Consider the following 22,648-nt stretch of genomic DNA (forward strand, 5'->3'; position numbering starts at 1 on the left):
AGGCTAAGGGGTGACCTGATGTCTGTTCTCAGATCAAGTAAGCAAAAGGTTTAAAATGGGGTTTTTTTGGAGAATTTGGTGGTCCAGTGGTTAGGACTTGGTGCTTTCACTGCCAGGACCTGAGTTCAATCCCTGGTAGGGAACTAAGATCCCACAAGCCATGTGGTGCAGCCAAAAAAAAAAAAAAAAAAAAAAAAAAACAAACCACTGAGTCCTAACCCCTTAGCCTCCTTTTTTCCTAGTTTCATCCATGTTATATAGTGTGTAACAGTACTTCATTCCTCCTAATGGAGGATTGGATAATATTCCATTGTGTTTATCCACATTTTTTTTAATCCCTTCATCAGCTGAATGACATTTGGGTTGTTTCCACTTTTTGGAGATTGTGAATAGAGCTGTTGTGGAACATTCATGTATGAGTTTTTATTTGAATACCTGTTTTTAATTCTTTTGGGTATATACCTAGGAGTGGAAGCAATAGGTTTTCATGAGGATAAACTTGGCCATTCCCCTCCCCACCATGTTTTCAAAGATGAAACAGAAGGAATTATGCTTCCTTATCTTACTTTGAATTGGCAAGATCGCGATTGGATATATGAACATTGTGACCAACAGGGAATTGAAATCCTGGGATAGGTCTAGGATTCTGCTTGCAGAGTAATTCCCTACATCATTTGAAGCAGGGGTCGCAGGCCTAAATGCCTTCAGGCTGATTGTGTTAGAGAGCAGAGCAGGCTGGGTGGGGCCTGCTGAATTGGAGAACGCACATGTCGCCTCTCCCTCCAGCCAACTGTTGACATGTAGGAATGTGGATGCAGTGTTGCCAGATCTCCTGATTTTTTTTCAAGAAAAGTTGGAAATCCGAATTTTTAAGTGAAATTTCCCGATTTTAAAATGTTAGAAGTTAATTAAATTATAGGGGTTTAAAACACTGGACCAAAACCTAGACAGTAAGCGGGCTAGATTTGGCTGTTGGCTGCTGGTTTGTAACCTCTGATGGATAGCAGGAAGCGGATTTCTCTTGGGTCGCTCCCAGCCCCTCTTATGGTCCTTCCTTTCCATCTTCCATTCTCCTAACCCCATATGGATATACTTTGCTTCTAGATTCCTTCTCTAACCTACCTCCTTTTCTCACTTCCCTCTCTTCTTTCATCAGATCACCTCTTGGATCTTCAGGGCCGGGAAGAGGGTGATCCTGGCGTTTCCTGGGACTTTTACAGCAGTTCTGTGTTGGGTAAGCTTTAAGTGGGATTCTTCCCACCCTTGTCTATGGCTCAGAGGTTTGGGATCTGCTTTGGGTTTCACTGATTCTTCTCAAAGCTAGGAGTGACCTAATGGAGGTAGCCCTTCTTCACCCATTAGTAGCTTACAGACCCTTTCAGCCCACACTCTAGCCCATGCCTCCCCCAGACTCAGAACTTGTTGGCCAAAACCAGGAGATGCCATTGATTTGGAGAAAGCCATCCGTCATTAGCCCTCTACCACTCCCCACCCTGGGTACTTTAAAAATTCTCTCTTTTCCAAGTCCCTTTCTCCTCCGTGGCTTTGTCCTAACCCTGCCAGAAGCGCCTGTGTGCGTTGTCACCTCTTCTGGTATTGCTCACACTCCAGAGGGACCCAGCCCCTCATCTGGCAGCTACCATTCCCTCCCTGCCCTGCCCCCAAGATGCACACAGAGTTTCTGAGATAGCTGCTGTCTCCCGAGCCCTTAGCCTTCTTGCCCGAGCTTTCCTTTGTTGGAAGAGCAGTGAGCCTTTATCTGTGGCCGTCATCCGGCATTCACGCATTGGACCAGGGGCTGCAGATCGAGGGAGGCACCCACTACTAAGCTTGGGGGGAAGCTGGAGCAGGAGAAACAGGCCACACTCGAACACACGGCTGGGGAAGGGAACAGGCTGAGCCCCCTCCGGGCTTCTGGGGACGCCAGCAGGCAGTCTGGTGGCTTGGGAAAGCTGCGGTTTGAAGGGCAAGTGTTTTCCCTTGCCTTCGACTGCTGATGACATCTTCAGGCTTCTGTCTCCAACAGTTGGGCAGCGTATCCTTCACACCACCTTGCTTTTTTCCGGTTGAAAGGTGGAGGAGTATAAGGAATCTCTGGCCACAAAGTACTACCTCCCAGGGCTAGAACTTTCACGTGCCCTCCCAAGGATGTGAGCCACGAGATGAGAGACATTTGGCCCTGACCGGGGATCTGGTTGTTGGTCTCCTGATCACCCACCGCCGCACCTCTTTGTCTTGTTGGAACATTTCTTTTCTTTGGTTTTATGCATGTAGCTAAGTCCTAATTCCCTGTATGATGTCTTTACAGAGGAAAAAGAAGGGTTTGCCTGTGACCTCCTACATAATCCTCCTGGGAGCTCCGATCAAGAAGGAGATGATGTGGAAGAGGATGATTTTATGTTCGAGCTCTCAGACAAGCCTCTTCTCCCTTGCTACAACCTCCAGGTGTCAGTGTCCCGCGGGTGAGTGTTTGAGAGATCTATGAGGACCAAGCACTAGCAGCCTGGCAACCCTGGCCCGCCTCCCTGCGAATGCTGGAGTTCTCCAGAAGGAAGCTGAGACCTGGAGAACAAGTGCTAGAGCATAGGAAAGATAATATATGACCAAGTCCAGCCTGACTTTCCAGCCCAGATTAGATATGTTCAGAATAGCTCTAGGTACATTGACTATGTGTGTTTTCCAAAACCAAAATCTAGATTCACTCTCTGAAGGATTTTTGCCCTGTTCCTGGGTGTAAGAGATGATCTGGGAGATATTTGGGCTGGTGAACTATTAGAATCTCTGGAACATTTTTGTGGTTTCTGGGGACAGCCAGACAGAATATTTGAAATTGAGATTCTTGGAAAAGCCGGGACATATGGTTGCCATAGCTATGGGGCCACCGGGGTCCTTAAGTAATCCACAGGCTGGTTTCTCATTGCCTTAATGTTGGCGAGATGATGGCGTGGCCGCTGTCCTCTCAGATTACCGTGCACATTATAACGAGGATCACCCGTTTGCGGAGGCTAGGATATACTTGATGCTTAGCATTAGACTGAACCCAATTTAACCTTTATTTGATGATTCAGAAGGGAGTTCAGCAGCCTGCAGGGCCGTGGCTGTACTGGTTAGGAGGATGCAGGATACACTGTCCTTTTGTTCTTGGCCTCCATCATTAAGTGTCCTCTTCTTGGTATCTTCACATATTTCAAATACCTTTGCAGACACTTTTAAGGATACTTTTTCTTTGATATCTATTTTTAAAATATCAGACCCTATTTTTTTTAAACGAAAGCACATGAAGTGCACTTGATAGAGAGACGGGGAGGAGGGGGCAATGGATTAGGAACCCTGTGAGGGAGCCCCTCAGTTGACGACTCTAACCACTAGACCACAGTTTCTTTGCATCCCTTCCCCCCTGGCCTGATAAGAATAAAAATAGCCTCTATGATGACACTAGTAGGGATCAAGTTTCACGGGGTTTTGGTCCTTATTCTTCTGGGCATAAGCTGATCCCTGAGGGCGGGGCTGGGCCTCTGGGATATAGTATTGCACAGTTAATTAATTCCTCCAAAGTATTCAGCACCTCCTTCTCTGAAACAGGATCTTGGGCCCCAGGCAGTAAAAGGACCGGGGTAGTGTGCTTTAGGTGCAGACAGAACACGGGGCAACCGAGGGCCGCGCACCACTCAGCAAGCTGGGCGGCAGGCAGGTTTTCCGTTGAGAGCTTGGTACCAGCAGAGCTGGTTTTCCTGATGTTACATCCTCCAGCGCCACTTCTGAATCTGCCCTTCCACACGGCTACAGCACGATGTGAACGTTTATGTTCTTAAAGAAGTGTGTGTGTGTGTGTGTGTGTGTGTGTGTGTGTGTGTGTGTGTGTGTAGAATGATGACTCCGAGGCCCTGTGGCTTTCAGAAGTGGCTTCTGACTCATCAAAGCAAGACTGAATTGTGATCACCAGTGTTAATGTTCTGAGGGGGTTTTTCCTCCATTCTTTGAAAGCGATGTCCAAGTGTCTGGCATCTGTAGTCCCTTTCCCTTAACCCAGAACACCCCATTCCCTGATTGTGTGAGATGACAGAGGTTATTGTCATTTGGAAGAAATGCTGCATTTTAGGGATGAGGACTGTGGGTCTGGGTAGAAGTTTTAGGTGCTGTACAGAACATTCAATTCCAGAAACATGTCTTAAGCAGTTGTACCAGGTCAAACCCTGAGGGCTAGAATATAGCTCTGGCCTTCAAAGAATCTCCAGTCTGATAGAAGACACAGACAAGTATACCATTAACTCTAATAAAAGACCAAGTTCCTAAGCAGATTTATTATTGTAAAACACTCAAACAGTTCAGAAGGATGTCAAGTGAGAAGTAAAAGTTCCGGTCCACCCCAAGTCCCCATTCCTGTGCCACAGAGAGAACCACAGTTTACATTTCTTTTATATTCTTTCTGAAATGGGCTCTGTTACAGGTATTATAATAGGGGTACAAGCCAAGTGCCATGAGACTGTGGAAGATGGGATGAGCAACCGGTTACATCGGGGGAAGGCTTCACTGGTGACAGGGAGTCTGCACTGCGCCAGTGAGGAGAGGAGGATGGAGGGTGTGGCACGAGCAAAGGCACTGAGACATTCAAGTTCAGAAAACAGGGCTAGTCCTTCATCAAATGGCTGGCACTTGGTGGGATGGGGATACAGTGCGTGTGTGTGTGTGTGTGTGTGTGTGTGTGTGTGTGTGTGTGTGTGTGTGAAAGAGAGAGAGAGGGAGATTGGGTGGAGACAGGGCTGAAGGGGTTGAATGGGGTTGTGTTTGGGGTCTTGCATGATAATCATGCTAAAGAGTTTGAAGGGTTTTTTGCTGGAGATACTGGGGATCCATTGAAAGTGGTTTAGGGAGCGAGTGAAAAGGTCCGATATTCTTTTTAGAAAACGAAGAATAACAGAGGACCCAGTGAGGGTGGGTGGGGGGTGGCTCTTGGCAGAGGGAAACCAGTTAGGAGGCTGATGCAATATAGTCCAGGCTAAAAGTGGTAAAGGCTGGAAGTGGGACAGTGGAATGGCGAATGGCGAGGAGGGACAGCCCTGGAAACAGGGACCACTGACATGGGGATGCAGCATTTCCTCGTGGTTTAGTCAAAGCAAGCGTTTGGCCCGGGCCAGGCTAGCAGCCCCCCTCCCAGCTGCCCCCAGGCTGTCGCCCAGTCGGGTGTGCTCAGCAAAGTCAGACTGGCTGTAGCTGTAACGTGAGCTCTGGCCCTGCAGAAATGATGGTGCTCCGCTGGAGAAAAAACTTGTCTAATGCATTCCAGAGCCAAAGAGAAATGCCTTTTGGATTACCCGCAGTTTAGGCCTTTCTCCACGGCTCCCCCTCTGCCGGGGAAGGTCTTGGAGAACAAGGAGGCAGGGGAAGCAGGAGTGAGAACAGGAAAGGGAAGCCAGACAGGCTGGCAGGGATCGCTCGGGGCAGAACTGGTCCCAGCAGATGGTAAATTCCAGGTCACGGGTGCGGGTAAGGCCTGGGGAAGCCTGCTCAGAGTTTTAGGTTCTGGAAGGCCCATTTCCCTCCTGCTCCCAGTTTTTGGAAGAGGTCACTCATGGGTTGAGTGCTCGCCATTTAGCTGAAAGCTGGGCCTGCCAATGTGGGGGACAGGAGAAAATATGCACCTCCGCTACACCCATGGGGTCTGTGGCTTAGTGGAGGGTGGCCAGACCGGCAGCCCTCCCACCTGCTCCCAGCACCCCACCCCCGCCGCCCCGTCCCCTTGGCCCCCTCCCCTAACTCCCATTCTTGCCTTTTCTAGGCCCTGCAACTGGTTTCTCTTTACCGACGTCCTGAAGAGGCTGAAGCTTTCCTCGAGGATCTTTCAGGCTCGGTTCCCGCACTTTGAAATCGCCACCTTGCCCAAGGCCGAGTTCTACCGGCAGGTGGCCTCCAGTCAGCTGCTGACCCCCGCCGAGTGGCCTGGAGGCATGGACGCCACCTCCGCCCCGGGCTCCTCTGAGACTGTGGAGCTGGTGCGGTACGAGGCGGAGCTGCTTCGGCTCCTAGGGTCTGAGGTGGAGTTCCAGCCTTGGAACAGTTGACCGGGAAAACAGCCCCTCCCTTTTCTTCTTTCTCCTCCCAAGTTCACCCTTCCCCCACCTCCCATGTCTTTCCCCCACCGAGCACCAGACTGCAGAAAGAGGCAATAATACGGACCAACAAGAAGCCGCCTTATCAATGCCAGCATTAGTGACTGGATTGTTTTTTGTTTTTTGTTTGGTTACAGTTAGTTCTCATCTCCCTGTCATCATTGTTGTCGTGGTTGGTGACGGGGGTGGAAAGTTGAACTCCACGTCTGAGGACAAGAGGTCCCAGGGGTGGTGGGAGGTGGCGCCAGGGTCCCTTGGACTGGCCTCCTTGTGTGTGACCAAGACCAAACCTGGGCCCTGGGTGGCCACGGCCTGTCCGGAGGAGAAATGAGAAAAGCCCAAATCTCTGAGCGCCCCCTCTGTTCCCCTGTGTTCTTTTGTCTTCCATAGTATTTATTTTATTAGTATTTAATTTGTATTGTTTCATTGGTTTCTGATAAGTCTGTATCACTGTGACGATTTGAGACAACTTGTTGTATTGAGGGACTTTCTTCACCTCCTTTCTTTGTCTTTCTCGATTAAGCTCTGAAGCTGTTCCCTCCCTCTGAAAAAGTTACTCCCAGGTTTTTTTCCACCACTAGGGAGGGGGTGGGGAGGGGTGGGGGGCCATTGGCTTGTGACTAATGATGGTGGCTGGTGCTGGCCCAGGTCTGGGGGGTGGGGGGTGAATCCTGAGTCTTTGGTGCTCACCCCTCCCCCAGTTTTTCCCCGTTTCACCCTCCTGCCCTTTGCAGCAGCCCTGCTGTCTCGAGATTAGTGTTTACTGGGGAGGGGAGGATTATGGGAGTAAGGGGTTAATGAGTTACTCTTACGGAGGAGAGTTGAGAATGGGTCTGAAGGATAAGGTAGCCCCCTCCTTGCTGTCCTCACTGCCCTCCTCAGAGTGCACAATATGGGTTTGTTCCTGCAGCTTTTCCCCCTGAGCCCCCGGCCGCCCTGGATACTGAGCCTCTCAGCTCCCCACCCTTGTCCCCATCTCTCCCCCTTGCCTGACTCAGGGCACCCCTTTCCTCTCTCTTCTCTCTCTCCTCCCTTCCTTCTCCCTCTGCCCCCCACCCCTGTTCTCCTTTGGAATCTGCAGAGGGCTCTGGGATTGCCTGCCAGATGTTGAACCCAGGCCTCAGCTATTTCCTAGGTTGAGGGCAGGAGTCTGGTCTCTGGCCAGCCTCCACTCCTGCCTGGGGACCTGGGGCTGAGTGTGCGGCCCTACCAGGCTTCCCTTCCAGCGCTGGGTTTGTTCATGGAGAGAGAGGGAGGGGCTTGGGCTGCTTCCCTGTCCTGGCTCCCTCTGTGGCGTTGTCTTTCCCACTCTTGTTCTTATTTTTCTACCAATTGCTATTTTTCCGAACAATCCTTGTAGAGAGTATGTGCCATCCAAAGGCGGGAGGGCCTCCCTATGGCCAGCTCTGGTTGGAGATGGTACAGTTTTATTGTACAGGTGCTAAAACAACAACAACAAAAGAAGAAAATGGAAAAAAAAAGGACAAAAAAAAAGGCAAAAAAAAAAAGAGCCAGTTTGAGGATGGGACAATCTGTTCTCTGGAGACTCCTGACCCTTGCAGGAGCATTGGTGGTTATTTTCTTTGTATTGTGTTTGTTCTTTGTTCCCAGGGGGAAGTTCTAGGCCCCCTTCTGTAGGACTGCTCCCCACCCCCACCATACTGCCCAGTTGGTTTTGAACAGTTGTTCTCCCTTTCTAAAAAAAAAAATATATATATATATATATATATATATATGTATGTATGTATATATATATATATATATATATATATGAAATTGAGGGGTTTTGGGGGTTTTAATTTTTTGGTTTTGTTGGGGTTCATGGTATTGTGTGGTTTATTTTATGTTTGCCTTTACTTTTTTGCATTTGGGTGTGTATTCTGGCTGCCCTTTATGTTTAATTTTAAGCAACTGGCTGTGGAGTCAAAAACACTTGCATACTGAAAAACCTGTGTCAGGGCTTCTGTCTCCTGTCTTCTCTCCTCCCCGTATTGGCTCTTCCGTGGTTACAGAAGGTGGGCATCCCCATGAAGTCAGTGGGGAAAGCCCTGATCCTGCTTTGCAGTTTTGGGTCCTGATGGGCACAGCAAATGAGGACAAGGTGGAGTGGCCAGTGAGCATTTGGGTCACTGGGGCAAGATCTGGAAAGGAAAGGAAAGGCAGGGGCAAATCCTGGGGGTGGGCCAGTGGGGAGAGTTGAGCACCTGCGTTGATTGGGCGCGGGGGGGCGGGGGTTGGTGGGGTCCCCCCGCACGTGTGCACACGTTCCTCGTTCTGCACAGGAGGAGCATGATCGGAGGGAGGGACCCTCTTTAGGTGGCTGTGAGGGATGATCCTCTTTAACTCAAGGAAATCACCTGCCTGCCAGCTCTCTTTCCTGCCCTGGGCCACCTGTGTCAGCAGCTGACTTCATGGTCTTGTCACTGCCCTCACTGTCATGCCGGTGTCCCCCCTGCCCCCCTACCCAGTGCAGTCATTCTGTGGTTCTGCTTTCCCAAGACCCAGCTACTATGGAGGCAAGATGCCCATCCTGGATTTTACAACTTTTCTCCCTACTTCTGAAAACCAGTGGTAGAAGCTATGATTCCTTCTGACTGCTGGCTCCAGAATGAGCCCGTTATTGTTTGAGGGGAACGGGATGCCTTCAGGCCTGGGATGAGGCCCTTTTAAGCTATGTTCTTAGGACCTCTCACTGTGGCTGCAGTCTCTGGAGAGCCGTATCAGCGTACAGGCCAAGGGTCTGTGTGTCTGGCCGACGGGAGTCCAGCCAGCTCCCCAGTGATCTGTGAGCTGCCCAGATGGAGGAGCAGCAGCAGTCCTCCCCATTGGCCTCCACTTACCCACTTTCTGATCCTGAGGCCTCGGGTTCCCAAACAACACCTGAGGCCATGTGGCGAGTGCAAGGATCCAGCTAGGCCAAGGATGCTATGGGAGCTCAGAGGGATGGGCAGGGGCACAGGGTTGTTCAGAAGTGATGCCTAGTTGACAAGTAGGAAAACGGGAATTAGAGGTGGCAGGGAAGAATCTTTGAACTAAGGAGACATCTGAGCACAGGCTTGGAGACAGACAAGGGTAGTATGTGCAGGAAACTACAACCCACTTCAGTGTCACTGGAGCTAGAAGGTACAGGTGGGGGAGGAGGGTGTAGGAGCCCTGCCAGCCATGCCAGGGAGTATGGCTTTGACTTTTGCCTGAGGTGATGGGGAACCATGGGAACTCTTTAAACCAGGTATGACAGAGTATTTTTTTTGTTTTTCTTTTAATACATTGGTAAAAATGTGCTGGAGGTAGGACAGGCAGAGGGAGGGGAAAAGGTGATTCCTTGAGATTCAGAAGAAAGGATGAAGGGAGAGTCGTGGGGATGCTACAAGGATTTCCATTTAGGGCAGGAGGGAGATGCTGTGGGCAAAGTCCGAATGACCCCAAAGGAATAGGTGATGGTCCTTTGGGGACCCGTGGACAGCCATGGGCGTTTGGGGTGTGTGGGTGTGCACACCCCTTTATTTCTCTGGAGAAAGGGGATGAGTTAAAAGCGGGACCAAACAGCAGTTTCTTTTCTTGCTTTTGGGTTCCCTTCCCCACACCTTTTCTGGAGTCCTCTCACTGCCCTTCTGCCAGAGTGGGAAGATCAAAGCAGGAGGTACAGATTGTGAATCCCATAAAGCAGGAGGTAAATCTGCATCCCTGGTCCGGACTAGGGTGAGGACGATGGCCTCTTATTAAATGATCTAATCCTTTCAGTGCGGCCTAGGGGAAAGAGCCAGCCCACCACTTAGCATCTAGGCTGACTTCGGGTGAGAGAGAACCTAATCTTTCGAGCCTTCATTGCTCCATCTGCCAAATGGGGCTCAATTTACTGCCGAGGGAAGAAAATCATACTGAGTAAACATGGCTGTTTAGCTGAAGTTAGTTCCTCCTACATGCTGAGGTCGCGAGCTTACAGTTAATGATGGTCTTACCAGAATGTTCATTTTGGGGGTGCAGTGTTGAGAGGGAGGCCCTGTTCAACTCTCCGTGCTCCGAGGAAGGATGACCCGCGATCCGTTTGGGTTGGGGGGGGCGGAATTGGGCGGTAAGCTCCTGCCCCTTCCATATTTTACCCTATGACGGGGAAGCTTCTTGGGCGCTTTACTGTGTCCCGTCCCTGCTAAGACAAGTGCGTGTGTGGTTCGCGGAGGATGAGGTCCGCCCCAAGGGCGGCCTGCTTAGCTCCCAGGGGGAGGGGCCAAGTGCTGGAGCCTTCTGGACCCCGCAACGGGGCGGGCCAGGCTCCACGTGTTCCCCGAAACCACGGGTTTCCATGGCGAGGCGGGCTGCTAAGCTGCAGCGTTGGGCAAACGGACTCGGACGCCTCCCAGGAGCCCGGGCTCACGCCGCGGGCGGTCGGGGCCCTCCGCGCGCAGACGGCTGTCGCGGGTGCCTCGATCACTCTCCGATTTCAAGGTTGAAAGCGGCGGTGCGTGCAAATGTAGCTAAAGGCAGGCCGCGGTGGGGAGGTGGCCAGGCCGGGCGCCCCGCGGCTGGGGGCGGCGGCCCGGTCTCACTCCCGCCGCCCGTGCGAGAGTGGCGGCCGGCGCAGGAGGCCAGGCCCGCCGCGTGCTCACCTGCTAGTCCCGGAGGCTGGGGGTGGGGGGCGACGGGGCGGGGCCAGGGCGCGACCGGCCAATGGGGAGAGGGCATTCATTCGACTGCTGAATTCCCTCTGGAAAGGGGAAGGGGAGGGGGAGGGGGAGGGGGCCGGGGGGAAAGTTCCAAGCTACGGAGCGATGGAAGGCCTTGGTGGGGGCCGGAGCCGCCCAGGGACAGTTTGGGGCGCAGGGGCAGGACTGAGGGAGAGGAAGATGCCGGCCGCGGCCGCCTCCGCCAAGAGCGGCGCGCCCCGCCCTGGCCGCCTCTCCCTTCCCGGGCTCCGCTGGGTCACCCGCCCGCCTGCGCCGGCTCCATAGCGCCACCTGCTGGACGCCGGCCGCACGCCTGGAGTGCCAAGGCGGAGGCTCTCACAGGCTGCGACCGCCTTGGCCTCCCAGGCCTGGGAGCGGCCGGAGGGCAATGAGCTCACCTCGGATCCAGCGGCTTTGGAGCCGGAGGCAACCGCCTCTTTAAAAATACATGATGGGGTCAGAAAGACTGCGACCGTGAGAATAACTTCTTGTTCCGCCCCTCCCACAGGGCCTGACACTTCTACCACTCAGTCCCACCCAGGGATGAGGAAATAGTGGTGAGTCTGTCCCAGGAAGGGGGCAGCAGAAAAGGGCAGGAGTTCAGAGTCTTCGGGGCACCCGGTGGCAGCAAGGCACTGCTGGAAGCAGCCTTGGTCTCCTTGTGGACCCTGCTGTCCTGGGGTGGCCGCAGACGTGGGCAAGGGAGGCAGCTGCCTGCAGTGCTGTATGAGGGGAAAAAAGCCGTGGTAGCCCCCAAGTATGGGTTGTCCTTTTCTCGCCCCTCTTGCCTGCCTTAGTATAGGGCTGAAATCCCCATGATTAGAAACAGGACTCATTCATTCTTTCAATAAACATTTATTGAGCACCTACTGTGTGCCAGGCACTGTGCTAGGCGCTGGGGATACATCAGTGACTAACACACAGTCCCTGTCCTTGAGGAGCTCACAGTCTATCGGAGGGGAAACATACATAAACACATAGCTAAGGAGCTACCATGTGCTAAGTGCTACAATAAGAGGTATATACAAAGTGCTGTGGGAGCTCAGAGGAGGGAGTAATGCATCAGCTGCTGGGGGTGAGGAGCAAGTCTCTTGACTCTATTAAACCATTGCAAAGGCAGGGATGTTGTTGCCACGTGACCCTGGTTGAAATGAACCTGTCTCCTGAGGCTCTCCTCTAGCCCTCTCCCATAACTATATCAGCACAGGTTAGTTTATCAGATTAGCTAATTTAACACTTCGAGTAGGAAAGAAACTGGACAGGGAAGTTTCTTTAGGGGCAGGAGATGTTCAAAGTAGTAACAACTCTTGGGTGCTAAGGCTGGGGGGTGGGGTGGGGGTACCATGAGGGCACTGAGCCAGGGAGGGCAGGCCCTGGGCAGTGGAGCACCTGGGGTGAGTGCCTGTGCAGAGGGGAGGTCGGAGGTCACCTACCTCAAACTTTGGTCCCCCATCTCTCACCAGCTCAATCAGTAACCGTCCGCTGATGCTCACTAGTTGCTTCGTAGTGTGCCCTGCTCCTTGGGTGATACAGTCCCCTGCCCCTCAGAAGGTAACACACTAATTGGGGAGACTAAATAGGTTCAGGTCACTGAAGATCTGAGTAACAGTTTGTGATTATTATAGAGGAGATGTCACAGGCTGCTCACAATCAGTTGCCAAAAGAGTGGCAACTGCAGCAAGTTTAAATGAACTCACTTAAGGATAGGCTGGTCTGGGGAGGCAGCTTCCATGAACCAAGACTTGAAGGATGGATACAACTTAATTGGTACTAGCGGGGTGGGAAGACCATTCCGGTTGAGCAGAAGCAAGTAAAGCAAAAGCACAGAGGTGGGAAACTCCAACAGAGGCACATTCAAAGTCCAGCCAATCCATCCCTTTGACTGGAGCAGTACACAGGTCAGGGGAGCAACGTTGAGCCGATTGGGGAAGTCAGGCCCTGATGGTGAAGGGCCTTGCCAGAAGGTCAAAGACTTGGGAACCTGTCTGAAGACAGAGCTGATGCTAAGCGCAAAGTACTTCTGGAACGGCTGCCCTGAGCCCTCAAGTGCTCCCCCACACCTCCTCCAGGACCCCTGGACTGCCTCACGATTCAGAAAATAAAGGGTTAATGCCCAGCTGCTCAGAACAGGTTGGAGGTGAAGTATTTTGAGTGTCACCCCGACCTGGAGGCATCCTGGCAGAGGAATAACAGAGGTGGTGCCCTGGCAGATTGGACGGGCTGAGTCGGATCACCCCGGGGGGCTGCCAATATGTCTGGGGAGGGGGTTAAGCTCTGAGTGAGTTTCAGCTAGGCTGGGACTGTGGAAGAACGGCCAGATTTGAGACACAGTGGGGAACTGCGCTGGAGTTCAGGAAATGGGGAGGGGACAGGGTCAAGTGAACGCAGCCATCAGCTGGCTCTGAAATGTCAAGCTTAGAAGGTCAGGAAAATGGTGGCACCATTAACAGAAACAGGCAAGTCATGACGGCCGTTTTGTTTCGAAAGGTTTTGTGTGTGTGGAGGACTTTCAAAAATCCATTGTTGACAGAGGGGCACTCTTTGAGGGACTGACAGGCATCCAGGTAGAACTATCCAGCAGACCGCTAGAAATGTGAGCCAGAAGCTGAGGAGAAGAGTGAGGGCTGGAGCTCTAGATTTCAGACCCAACCCAAAGAGCCCTCCTGGAGCCAGGAGGATGGATGAGGCCCTTGGGGGCACCCACATGTAAAGTGGTAGATGTGGAGCCAGCACGGGCACAGAGGGAGAGGGTGACGGAGGGCTCGGATGAGCCCAGCTGGTGCCGAAGGGGATGGGAAGTAGTGTCATGTGCCGTGAGGGCTCACAGGGGCCAAGAACTGTGAAGAAGACCTTCGTATGATGAGTTCTATGGGGTTGGGGTGAGGGGGGCAGGGCCACTCTTAACCCATGTGGCACCTTTGTGCCAAAATTACTTTTAAAGGTGACCCTTTTCAAGATGCTTTACTTTCCGCCACCAGGAAATGGTCATAATAAACTGATTTTATTAGAAAAAGTCACGTTAACGCCAAGCGCTGGAGACGTGTAAGAAATACACCTGCACAACCATATATGCTTCCCTCCTGGGGGGAGAAGAGGGAGAACAAGAGGACGGGCTTGGCAGTGACCAGGAGAGAAGGGCAACCAGGGGAGGTAGTTAGGTCACGTGGCTGGTTTTGTGCCAAGGACATAGCAAAGGTCCTGAGGCACTGATTCACATTAACCAAATTCATCAGATAATATCACTGTTTCCAAGGCTGACACATTAGAGCTCTTAGCCTGGCTCTGAAACTTGGCGGAGAGAGGAAAGCGAATTCACAGAAGAGAAAGGGGACGGGATGGAGGCCCCAGGTCGAGGGGTTGACTTCACGAGAAAATTGGCTGAGCCCTTCTCAGAAAGAGGAAAGACGGAAGGAAGGCACGTGGAGAGACAGGAGGGACGGGAAGCTCACAGCTGCTGGCTCCCATCTTCGTGGAGGAGGAATCAGGGTGAGGTGAGAAAGCTGGAGATCAGGGGCCGAGGCCCACTGGAGGTGGTCTGCTGCAGCCGTCGCGGGAGTGGCTGGGTGGACCGACCTGTGAGGGGAGTAGAAAGTAGGCTGAGCAGCAAGTAGGCACGAGCGGGGACGGAGGCGGGCCCAAAGCACATGGCTACTGGATTATCCGACTGTCCCCGGCACCACCTGCCAGCAGGGAAGCGGCAGGGGCAAAATTAATCAGGAGGGAAGCCAGGATCCGGGGTGTAGGGCAGGGCGCCCGTGAAGGCTGGTGTTACAGCCCGAGCCCTTGGCGCAAATATCCAGCTAATTTAGCCCCCCTCCCCCTGGGGACTTTGTGGCTGGGTCTGCCCCCGGAGGGGCGCTTCAGCAAAGCACTCCGGGGAGCTGACGTTTCCGGCCTGCTGGCTGATGACTGGTGGGCAAAGAGGCTGAGCCCAGGAAGAAAGCGTCTTCCCCAACACACATGCCCATTGAAGGTCTCCTCCCCTGGACCTGCTCCAGCTCTGTGACATCTCTCCAGATTTGGGGGCTCCAACCTGTACCCCATAGGCTCAGAACAACCGAATCTTGGTTTGTACAAAGGGAACCGGAGAAGGCTTTCCCTTAAAACAGAAAATTCCCCATCTCTGTGGCTGACCCACAGAGAGACACACACCCTTGAAGACCTCACAGCTACACCCCCGTCCTCACCAAAGAAATGGAGATACAGACCCACGAGTACACACAAATACGTACAGAGATATTCACATACGGGATAGTAAATACTCTGTGGAGGGAAAGAAGATGGTGAAATACAGCCAGGTGAAAAGACTCTTTTCACGAAGCCCCTACCCCAGCCCTGGCTACAAACGTCTCAGGAGGTCTGCCCTCCATCACCAAGTCAGCCTATTACCCCGACAAGAACATATCCCCTAGTGCTCTTGAAAGCCGTGGTCTGACACCAGGGATGCTCCGACTGGGCCTGTCTTGGCCATGGTGACGCCAGGCAGGGGTGGGGCACGGGGGTGTGGTGTACTGACACCCCACTGAAATATAAGGGCAGGTGCACTACTTAAGTCAGTCTCTCTTAGAGGAAGTCCGTATACAAATGCTGCTCAACTTTGCCTGGTGGGTCACACTTCCCCCCAAGCCCTCCGTTTATATGTCATGGGGCTCCATCTTAATGAGGGAAGTGGGGTTGAATGGGGAGAAGGGGGCTGGGGTTGGGGATCTGGTCAGCAGGCTCCCAGATGTGGTCACACTAGGCTCAGCCGTAAACAGGGACCCTGAGCCCGAGGAGAGCTCAAGTTCAGCCACCGGGGTCAGCCCAACAGTGGGGCGGCTGGGAGGAGAGAAAGTCTGGTTTCCCAGAAGGCTCGGATTGTGGGAACCCCTTGAAACTACCTGGGTTGGAAGTGGCTGAAGGTGAGCCTGATCCCTCAGGAGCTCCCTCAGGGTCTCTTCAGGAACCAGCAGCCCCTCCATGGGGGCCCCAGTCATCATGCCCTGTACATAGGAGGAGGGCCTCAGCGGCCCCTCCTTGACCCCAGGGGCTGCTGTGGCACCGGAAGTCCTGATGAAGGCCGCAATCACAGTCCCGGGGGGCTGAGAGCTGGGCCCGGCTGGGCCAGCCCCTGTGACCGAGGGTGGTGCTGGATTGGTCGCACAGTTGCCCCCAGCCAGAATTTGGGGGAGGCTACTGAGAATCAGCGGAGCCCCTGGTGCGGCCACCTGGTTCTCTTGGAAACTGGTGTTCAGGGGGAAGGAGGCCTGCAAAGTGAAGGTGTCCTTGAAGGTCGAAGCAGGCGGAACACTCTGGAGAACGAGCTGGGTTGAAGCAGTAGTACTGGCAGGAGGCCCGTTGGTCAGCACGGTGGTCAGCGGGATGGTCTGCAGGGTCAAGGCCGAGCCTGACCCGACAGGGGCCACTCCTAGGTGGATGTTGCTGGGCACTGAAGACGTACTGAGGAGAAACAGAAAACAGATTTGGTTCAGGTAGGAGGCTCAGAAGGAGGGCACAGGAGGAACGGAGCCGAAGGCGTTTTCTTTCTTTGTCGTCACTTTGGCTACCGTTTGTTGAGCACTTAGTAAAGGTCAGGGATCATTCTAACTGGCTGGCATGCAGGATTTCACTCAATCTTCCGATCAGCCCATGAGTTGAATAAGATTAACAATCTGATTTTACTGTGTGAGGAAGCAGGAACAGAGAGGTTATGTAACTTGCCCTAGACCACACAGCCAGTAGCAGGGACACATCAAGGCTTTCTGACTCCAGAGCTCGTGTTTGTCACCGCTCCACTCTACTGCCGGCCCTCTTCAGAAGAGCATCCCTGTGGCCCACACCAGCATAGTAACAGGTACATACATATAAGCCAGGCAAGGCCCAAAGTTTTCATGGAAAATTGGAGGCACCTTAGTGTGGACAAGAAGTAGCAAGAGCTTTCCTGGTGGGCTTGGAGGGCCTGAGGAAGGCAGGATGTAACATTCTCTGTTGCCTCTTTTCTGGAGTGGAGGAGGCTTGGGGGGATGGGCCCAGGAGTGGAGGCTCCCGGTGGCTGCTTGGGGAGCACTCTGGGGTAACAGAAACAGCCCCAGCTGGCAAGAGAAGCCCCCCAGGTCAACAGCTGGCTCGGCCGTTACATTGGCGTGTGACCTCAGGCAAGTCACTTTTCCTCTTTTAACCAACAAGTGTCCCACTGGCTTCCCAGGGATGCCACAAGGGTCCCAGGAGACCCGAGAGAGTGCGGAGCTTTGCAAGAAGCTGAAAACGCCCCCCATCACGAGGTACTATGGGAAGACTTGGAACGACCTGGGTGCACTTACCTCACAGCTTTGGTGCGTTTGGCCTGGCTCTCTGGTGGAGAGACAAGCACCGTGGAGGTAGTGGGGATCTCCTCGTCTAGAGACAGTCCCGATTCCAGACTCGCAGATGGCTGTAGACCAACGCGCTGAACCTTTGGCTTTTCGCAGGAAGTGGCGCCCCTGCCATGCGGGGCAGCTCTGGATGGTACCCTGGAGCTGGCTCGCCGGGTAGTGCTGCTGGACGAGGTGGAGGGAGCGGAGGCCTGAGGGGGTGTGGCTGTGACCTCACTTCTCTCATCCTCGTCTTCAATCACCACCAGGTCCTTGGGCATCTCCTTAAACTGGTACACCAGCCTCTGTCCTTCCACTTTGGCAAGGATGCCTCTTTGGTAGTAATATCTGTGGGACACGGGGCAGAAAGTGGGGGGTGAGCCAGGGACACACCACCCTCCCGGGCAGGGCGCGCACGAGGTGGAGGCTGGTCGGGGAGCCAGACGGGAGCCCAGGGGCAAGGGAAGGGGTAGGGCCAACTCTCGGACTTGGAAGGCTTTTATGAAATTTCTGATCTCTCCCCCTGATGACTCAAAGGGTCCACAAGAAGGGATTGCAAACGCTGATCCCCATCCTGCTTTGGGGCAGAGGACGGGGGTGAGTGAAGGATGGGAGGGGGTGGACGATGGGGATTCAGCGGTCCCCCAACCTGAGAGACCGACCGTGGGTAAGTCAGGCCCATCTTCCTGGGCCCCTAGCTTGCAGAATGTGAAGGAAGCCCTTCTTGGGGATGGGGGGCCCTAAAGTTCTCTTTCTGCTCTAAAAAGAAAAAAGGCTAGGACAGAAATGCAAGAGGAAGGGGACTGTCCCTCCCAGGCGGGACCTGGGAAATGGGCTGGGGGGCAAGCAAACGGGAGGGTCACAGGAATTCCCTCCTCCGAAGAGTGTCCCGGTGACCCAGGCCACAGGAGCGAGGCACTTACACATCACCCAGACAGAGCCCAGTCTCTTCAGGGAAAATTGGAGACCCCTTAGCGACGGGACTCCTCGGACAGAAGGAAGAGCTTGGTGGCCCCTCAGGGCAGGGGCTCCTACCTTAGTGCCCGCCCCATCGTCTCATAGTTCATGTCAGGCTTGTTCTTCTGCTTCCCCCACAGCTTGGACACCGCTTTGGAATCCACCAGCTTGAAGATGCCTTTCTCTCGCTGGGTCCACTTGATGTACTTGGGGCAGGTGTTCCGGTCTTGCAGAAGTGCGAGGAGGAACTCCCACAGGTAGATGGTGCTGCCTGCAGAGCGGCGGGCGGTGAGGGGGCACCCAGGCCCCCCGGCTCCCTACCCGCCTCACCTGCCTCCCCGCCGTACCTTTGCCATCCTTCGATTTCTTCCGAATGGGTATGCTGGGGTCAGTGACGGGTGAGGTACTGCGGTTGCCCTTGGTCTTCCGGACTGTGGGGGGATGGTGGGAGCAGGATGAGGCTGAGCCCAGCCAGCGTGAGCGCTGAAGGGCAGGCTCCTGAGAGGGAGGGCCCAAGTGCTCGCCGAGTTAGGGGTGGTGAGGCAGACAAGGAAGAGGCAGGTTGGGAGGCCCAGGGTCACTCTCCACAGGCATAGCCTTCAGGTGCCCGCACCTGCCCAATGGCCCGCCCTCGTTTTCAGGCCCCAAAGGTAGAGCAGAACACCGCTCCTGTGTGGGGCAATGCAGTGCTTGCCGATGAGCCACCTTTAGAAGATCAGAATCTGCCTCGCCTCATTTTTGAAACAAAAAGGCAGCCTAAAGGCGTGACTGTGGTGCGGATAAGTGTGGCACCAGGGTTTGCTTGCCGCACGGACACGGCAGTATCGACCAGCCATCGCCTGAGTAAATCAATAACACTGGCGCTTGGGAAAGCCCAAAGTCCTCTCCCATACGTGGTCTCGGCTCCGTAAGCTCCGAGAGGGAAGATAAGAGCACGGGTTGAGGCAGAGGCCCCCAGAGGGCCAGGGACTGGCCAGGGGGCCAAGCCCGGTGTCTGAACACTCAGTACAGGATGCAACCCATGGGGATCACTGGGTTTTTAAAAGTTTACATATCTGCTGGGCAGATGGGGGTGGCCTGGGCAATGTCAGGCTTTGGGCAGGCCACCTGATGAGGCCCGTCTTTCCAGAATGGAGGACTTTCTGTCCACCCCGCCACACCAGAGAGCTGTTCTCTTAATGTGTCTGTGAGCCTCACCCCGACACTCACCCCTACTTATGGTCTCCCTGAGCCCCTCCTACTGCCCACCACCCTGAAGGAACACTCTCCCTCCCCCCCCCCCTCCCCCTTTCTCTCTCTTACTTCTCTTCTTCGATTTTCCAGTCTTCTTGGCACTTTCTTCTCTGGGGACCTTCTCCTCCAGACAGTGTTCCTCCTGGTCACCAGTGTCACCAGCCCTGTTCAGGGCGTCGGGCTCAGAGACAGGAAACAGGTAGTTGGGCAGAGTGACGGCTGGAGCAGGGTCCGGGTCTGGAAGCATTTCGGAGGTGCTGACTGCAAGAAGAAAGGCCTGAGGTGGCTGGGGCCCAGGGCACGGCCTCCCAGTGCCAGTGCGCAAGAGAGCGGCGGGCTCCTGGGGGGGCGGGGCGAGGCGCCATTCCCCACGGTCCCAGACACAGGATACACCTGAAAACGCCTCCCGTGTCTCACAACACTAGGAGAGGAAACATCTGCAGAGCTGTGGGCACGAGCTGGCCCCAATCACGGCGGCCACGTTTATAGCCCACTGCTGGTGGTGGGGAAGTTCCAGGTGACACCCAAGGAAAAGGGCCACCTTGATTTAGTCATCTACTCATTTCACAACCGGAAGGGGCCTTAGACATCATTTAGCCCAATTCCTCTGCTTTTCTGGTGAGGAAACTGAGACCCAGAGATGGCAGAGCATGTGCCCAAGGTCACACAGCAAGCTGGTCACACATGCCTGGTACATGCAGGCACTCAGAAAATATTTGTTGAATCCTGAATGAATATTAGTGACAGAGTCGGGGTTAGGAACGCTAGGATTCAGAATTTGCAGCTTCAGGGCTTTCTTTCCCCCACTGTATCCCAGCGCCTCCTTGGGAAGGGGCAGTTGGGGCCAGGAATCCTCCTGTGGCGTCACGGCAAGTGCCTGGGGGGTGCCGAGGGAGAAGCCTGCCTCGGGGGCCATCGGAGGAGGTAGGGGCCAACCTCCCAGAACAGTGAAGGGATGAGAAAGCTCCCAGCCTGGTCCATTTCTAAATAAGCCACACCCTGCACGCTCTTCCTGGGAGCTCAGCAAGACAGCAGAGGGGCCTGAAGTTACCCTGGCCAATAGTATTCAGCCTTAAAAAGGAAGGAAATTCTGACACATGCTATACATGGACGGACCTTGAGGACATTACATAAGTGAAATAAGCCAGTCCCTCCAAAACAAGTACTGTAAGCTTCTACTTATCTGAGGTCCCTAGAGGAGTCGAATTCATTGACACAGAAAGTAGAATGGTGGTGGCCAGGGGCTGAGGGGAAGGGGAAATGGGGAGTTAGTGTTTCATGGGGACAGACTTTCAGTTTTACAAGATGGCAAGAGTTCTGGAGAGGATGGTGGTGGCCGCACAACATAACAAATGTACTTAATACCACGGACCTGCACACTGAAAAATGGTTCAGGTGGTCCATTTTATGTTATGTGTATTTTACCATAATTGAAAAACTAGGAAAAAAAACCCCCAAAGAGTCACCCTGGCCATCTTTGCTTGTCTCCAGTGCCGTCCTGCCCTTCCCATTCCAGCCAGAGCCAAACAGCACGTACACGTGTATATGGGTGGGTGTGGGTGCGCACACATGTCCCTGAGAATCTAATACACGGATGTGATATTTTTAAATGGAATTTTGTATTGCTTCAACTTAAGGCGCCAGGGTTCAAACTTACAGATCTGCTTCTCATCCAGGATGTCATTGGGAGACTCGACGTTGAGCAAGACTTCAGTGGTTGACATGGTTTGCGAGGTTGCTTCATTGTCATCTGGTGCCGGGTTCCATGATGTGGGGGAGAAGAAAAGTTCCCTCAGGGCATAAGGCAGTGGATGCAGCTACAACCAGGGCCAGCTCAGAGAATGGAGCTAAGGAGCCCAGGGGCAGCCGGGAGGGGACCAGAGCGCCTCCCACCCTGATTCTCCACCTTTCTCTACACCCATCCCAGCTGGTCTCCCCTCACTGTCCCGCTCCATCTCAGGAGATCATGAATCCATTTAGGTGGTTTCCTCCTCTCTGAAGTGGTACTACCTCCTGCTTATCCTAATCACCCCATCTAATTTCCACCTGTTGGGGGCCTTGACCTTGGCTGCGTGGGGTCACTAGAAGCCATTGTGGACTACTGTTCCCTGAAGACAGAACCCCTTTCTCCTCCACACCTTCTCTGCCCAGGAAGGAAACAGACCTGCCAGCAAAAAACTGCCCTCCAGGATCTGATCCTGAGTCATGCACAAGGTCCCGTCTGTTATGATGCCATTGTGAACGTCGTCCAGCTCCAGGCCTGAGTACAGATGCAGTAATTCGGGGTAGGGGACCTGCTCCACGATCACAGCTGGGAACACTGAGGGGTCTTCCAGCTACGGAGAAGAGAGGGATCTGGTTCAGGGCTCACCCGCCTCTCCCAGGAAGCCCTCCGTACCAGAATCTGGCCCTTCTTGCAATTCCTAATTCTTGGATCCCTCAGGGGCTGTCCTTTGTAGGGCATGACATTGCTCTGGGTCCAACCTCACTAGGTGATGCTTTGAGTGGGTTCTTAATTAATAGAGATGGGTTAACTCTGTACCAGCTGCACTCAACCAAGGGCAGACAGTTCTAACTGGTCGTAGTTATGGGTTAATCAGTGACCAGGGTTAGTGCTCAGTCTATGAGGATAAGGCTCATTCTGAAGCCAGTAGGAAAGGATTCGTCAATGGCAAGGGCGAGGGACTCAGCCTACCCTCAGGGTTGGGTACCAGGGTTAGGGGCTCAGATTGTGAACATCTTAGGGCTCAGTCTGTGGTGATGAGAGTAGGAATGAAGACAGAAGAACAGAGGCATTATAGAGGTAGGAAGGTGAGGGCCTAGTCCCTGCCTGGATGGGGGGAGGGTTCTGATTTCCAGCTTGGTTCAGTGGGTGCATGGGGATACTCTTCTTGTTAAGGGGGACCCCAGAAGGACGTGGAGCAGGTTTTTGGAGAAAGATAGGGAGAAAGTGTCTGAATATGGTGAGTTGGAGGTACCACTGAGGTATTTAAAATGGAGATACCTCAGGGAGACAAAAATATGTATCCAAGAGCTCATCCCTGGGAGTGGATAAAATTATTGGCATGAGAATTTGACCCCCAGAGGACATAGTTGTTCTAAAATCAAACAAAGCTAAACTTAAAAAATGAGTGCAATCACCACTGTTTTTTAAAAATGACGAATAGGGGCTTCCCTGGCGCAGTGGTTAAGAATCTGCCTGCCAATGCAGGGGACACGGGTTCGAGCCCTGATCCGGGAAGATCCCACATGCTGCAGAGCAACTAAACCCATGAGCCACAACTACTGAGCCTGCGCTCTAGAGCCCACAAGCCACAACTACTGAAGCCCATGCGCCTAGAGCCCGTGCTGCGCAACAGAA

General features: G+C 53.6%; 2 protein-coding genes across 19 annotated transcripts in view; one reads left to right on the forward strand and one right to left on the reverse strand.

The window, feature by feature from the left end:
- Positions 1 to 6,514, forward strand: part of BCORL1 (BCL6 corepressor like 1) — a 60,884-nt gene extending 54,370 nt beyond the window's left edge. For 10 of the 11 annotated variants that reach the window (XM_082377731.1, XM_082377730.1, XM_082377737.1 and 7 more), the window contains 3 exons: positions 1,157 to 1,234; positions 2,309 to 2,462; positions 5,777 to 6,514. In XM_082377731.1, coding sequence (XP_082233857.1) covers positions 1,157 to 1,234; positions 2,309 to 2,462; positions 5,777 to 6,059 — 515 coding nt within the window. In that variant the 3' untranslated portion in view covers positions 6,060 to 6,514. The remainder of the gene's footprint in view (positions 1 to 1,156; positions 1,235 to 2,308; positions 2,463 to 5,776) is intronic. The other variant, XM_082377736.1, reaches the window with a different exon arrangement.
- A 5,093-nt stretch (positions 6,515 to 11,607) lies between these two features.
- ELF4 (E74 like ETS transcription factor 4) overlaps positions 11,608 to 22,648 on the reverse strand; it is a 47,854-nt gene continuing 36,813 nt past the window's right edge. For 6 of the 8 annotated variants that reach the window (XM_082377776.1, XM_082377778.1, XM_082377774.1 and 3 more), the window contains 8 exons: positions 21,452 to 21,623; positions 20,945 to 21,037; positions 19,357 to 19,548; positions 18,402 to 18,485; positions 18,133 to 18,325; positions 17,068 to 17,445; positions 15,649 to 16,207; positions 11,608 to 15,031 (listed from right to left, as the gene is read on the reverse strand). In XM_082377776.1, the coding sequence (XP_082233902.1) occupies positions 14,537 to 15,031; positions 15,649 to 16,207; positions 17,068 to 17,445; positions 18,133 to 18,325; positions 18,402 to 18,485; positions 19,357 to 19,548; positions 20,945 to 21,037; positions 21,452 to 21,623 (2,166 nt within the window). In that variant the 3' untranslated portion in view covers positions 11,608 to 14,536. Of the gene's footprint in view, positions 16,208 to 17,067; positions 17,446 to 18,132; positions 18,326 to 18,401; positions 18,486 to 19,356; positions 19,549 to 20,944; positions 21,038 to 21,451; positions 21,624 to 22,648 lie in introns of all 8 variants that reach the window. The other 2 variants (XM_082377780.1, XM_082377779.1) reach the window with 2 other exon arrangements.

This window comes from Balaenoptera borealis (genome assembly GCF_965194805.1).
Source record: "Balaenoptera borealis genome assembly, chromosome: X".
In the NCBI taxonomy this organism is placed as follows: Eukaryota; Metazoa; Chordata; class Mammalia; order Artiodactyla; family Balaenopteridae; genus Balaenoptera; species Balaenoptera borealis.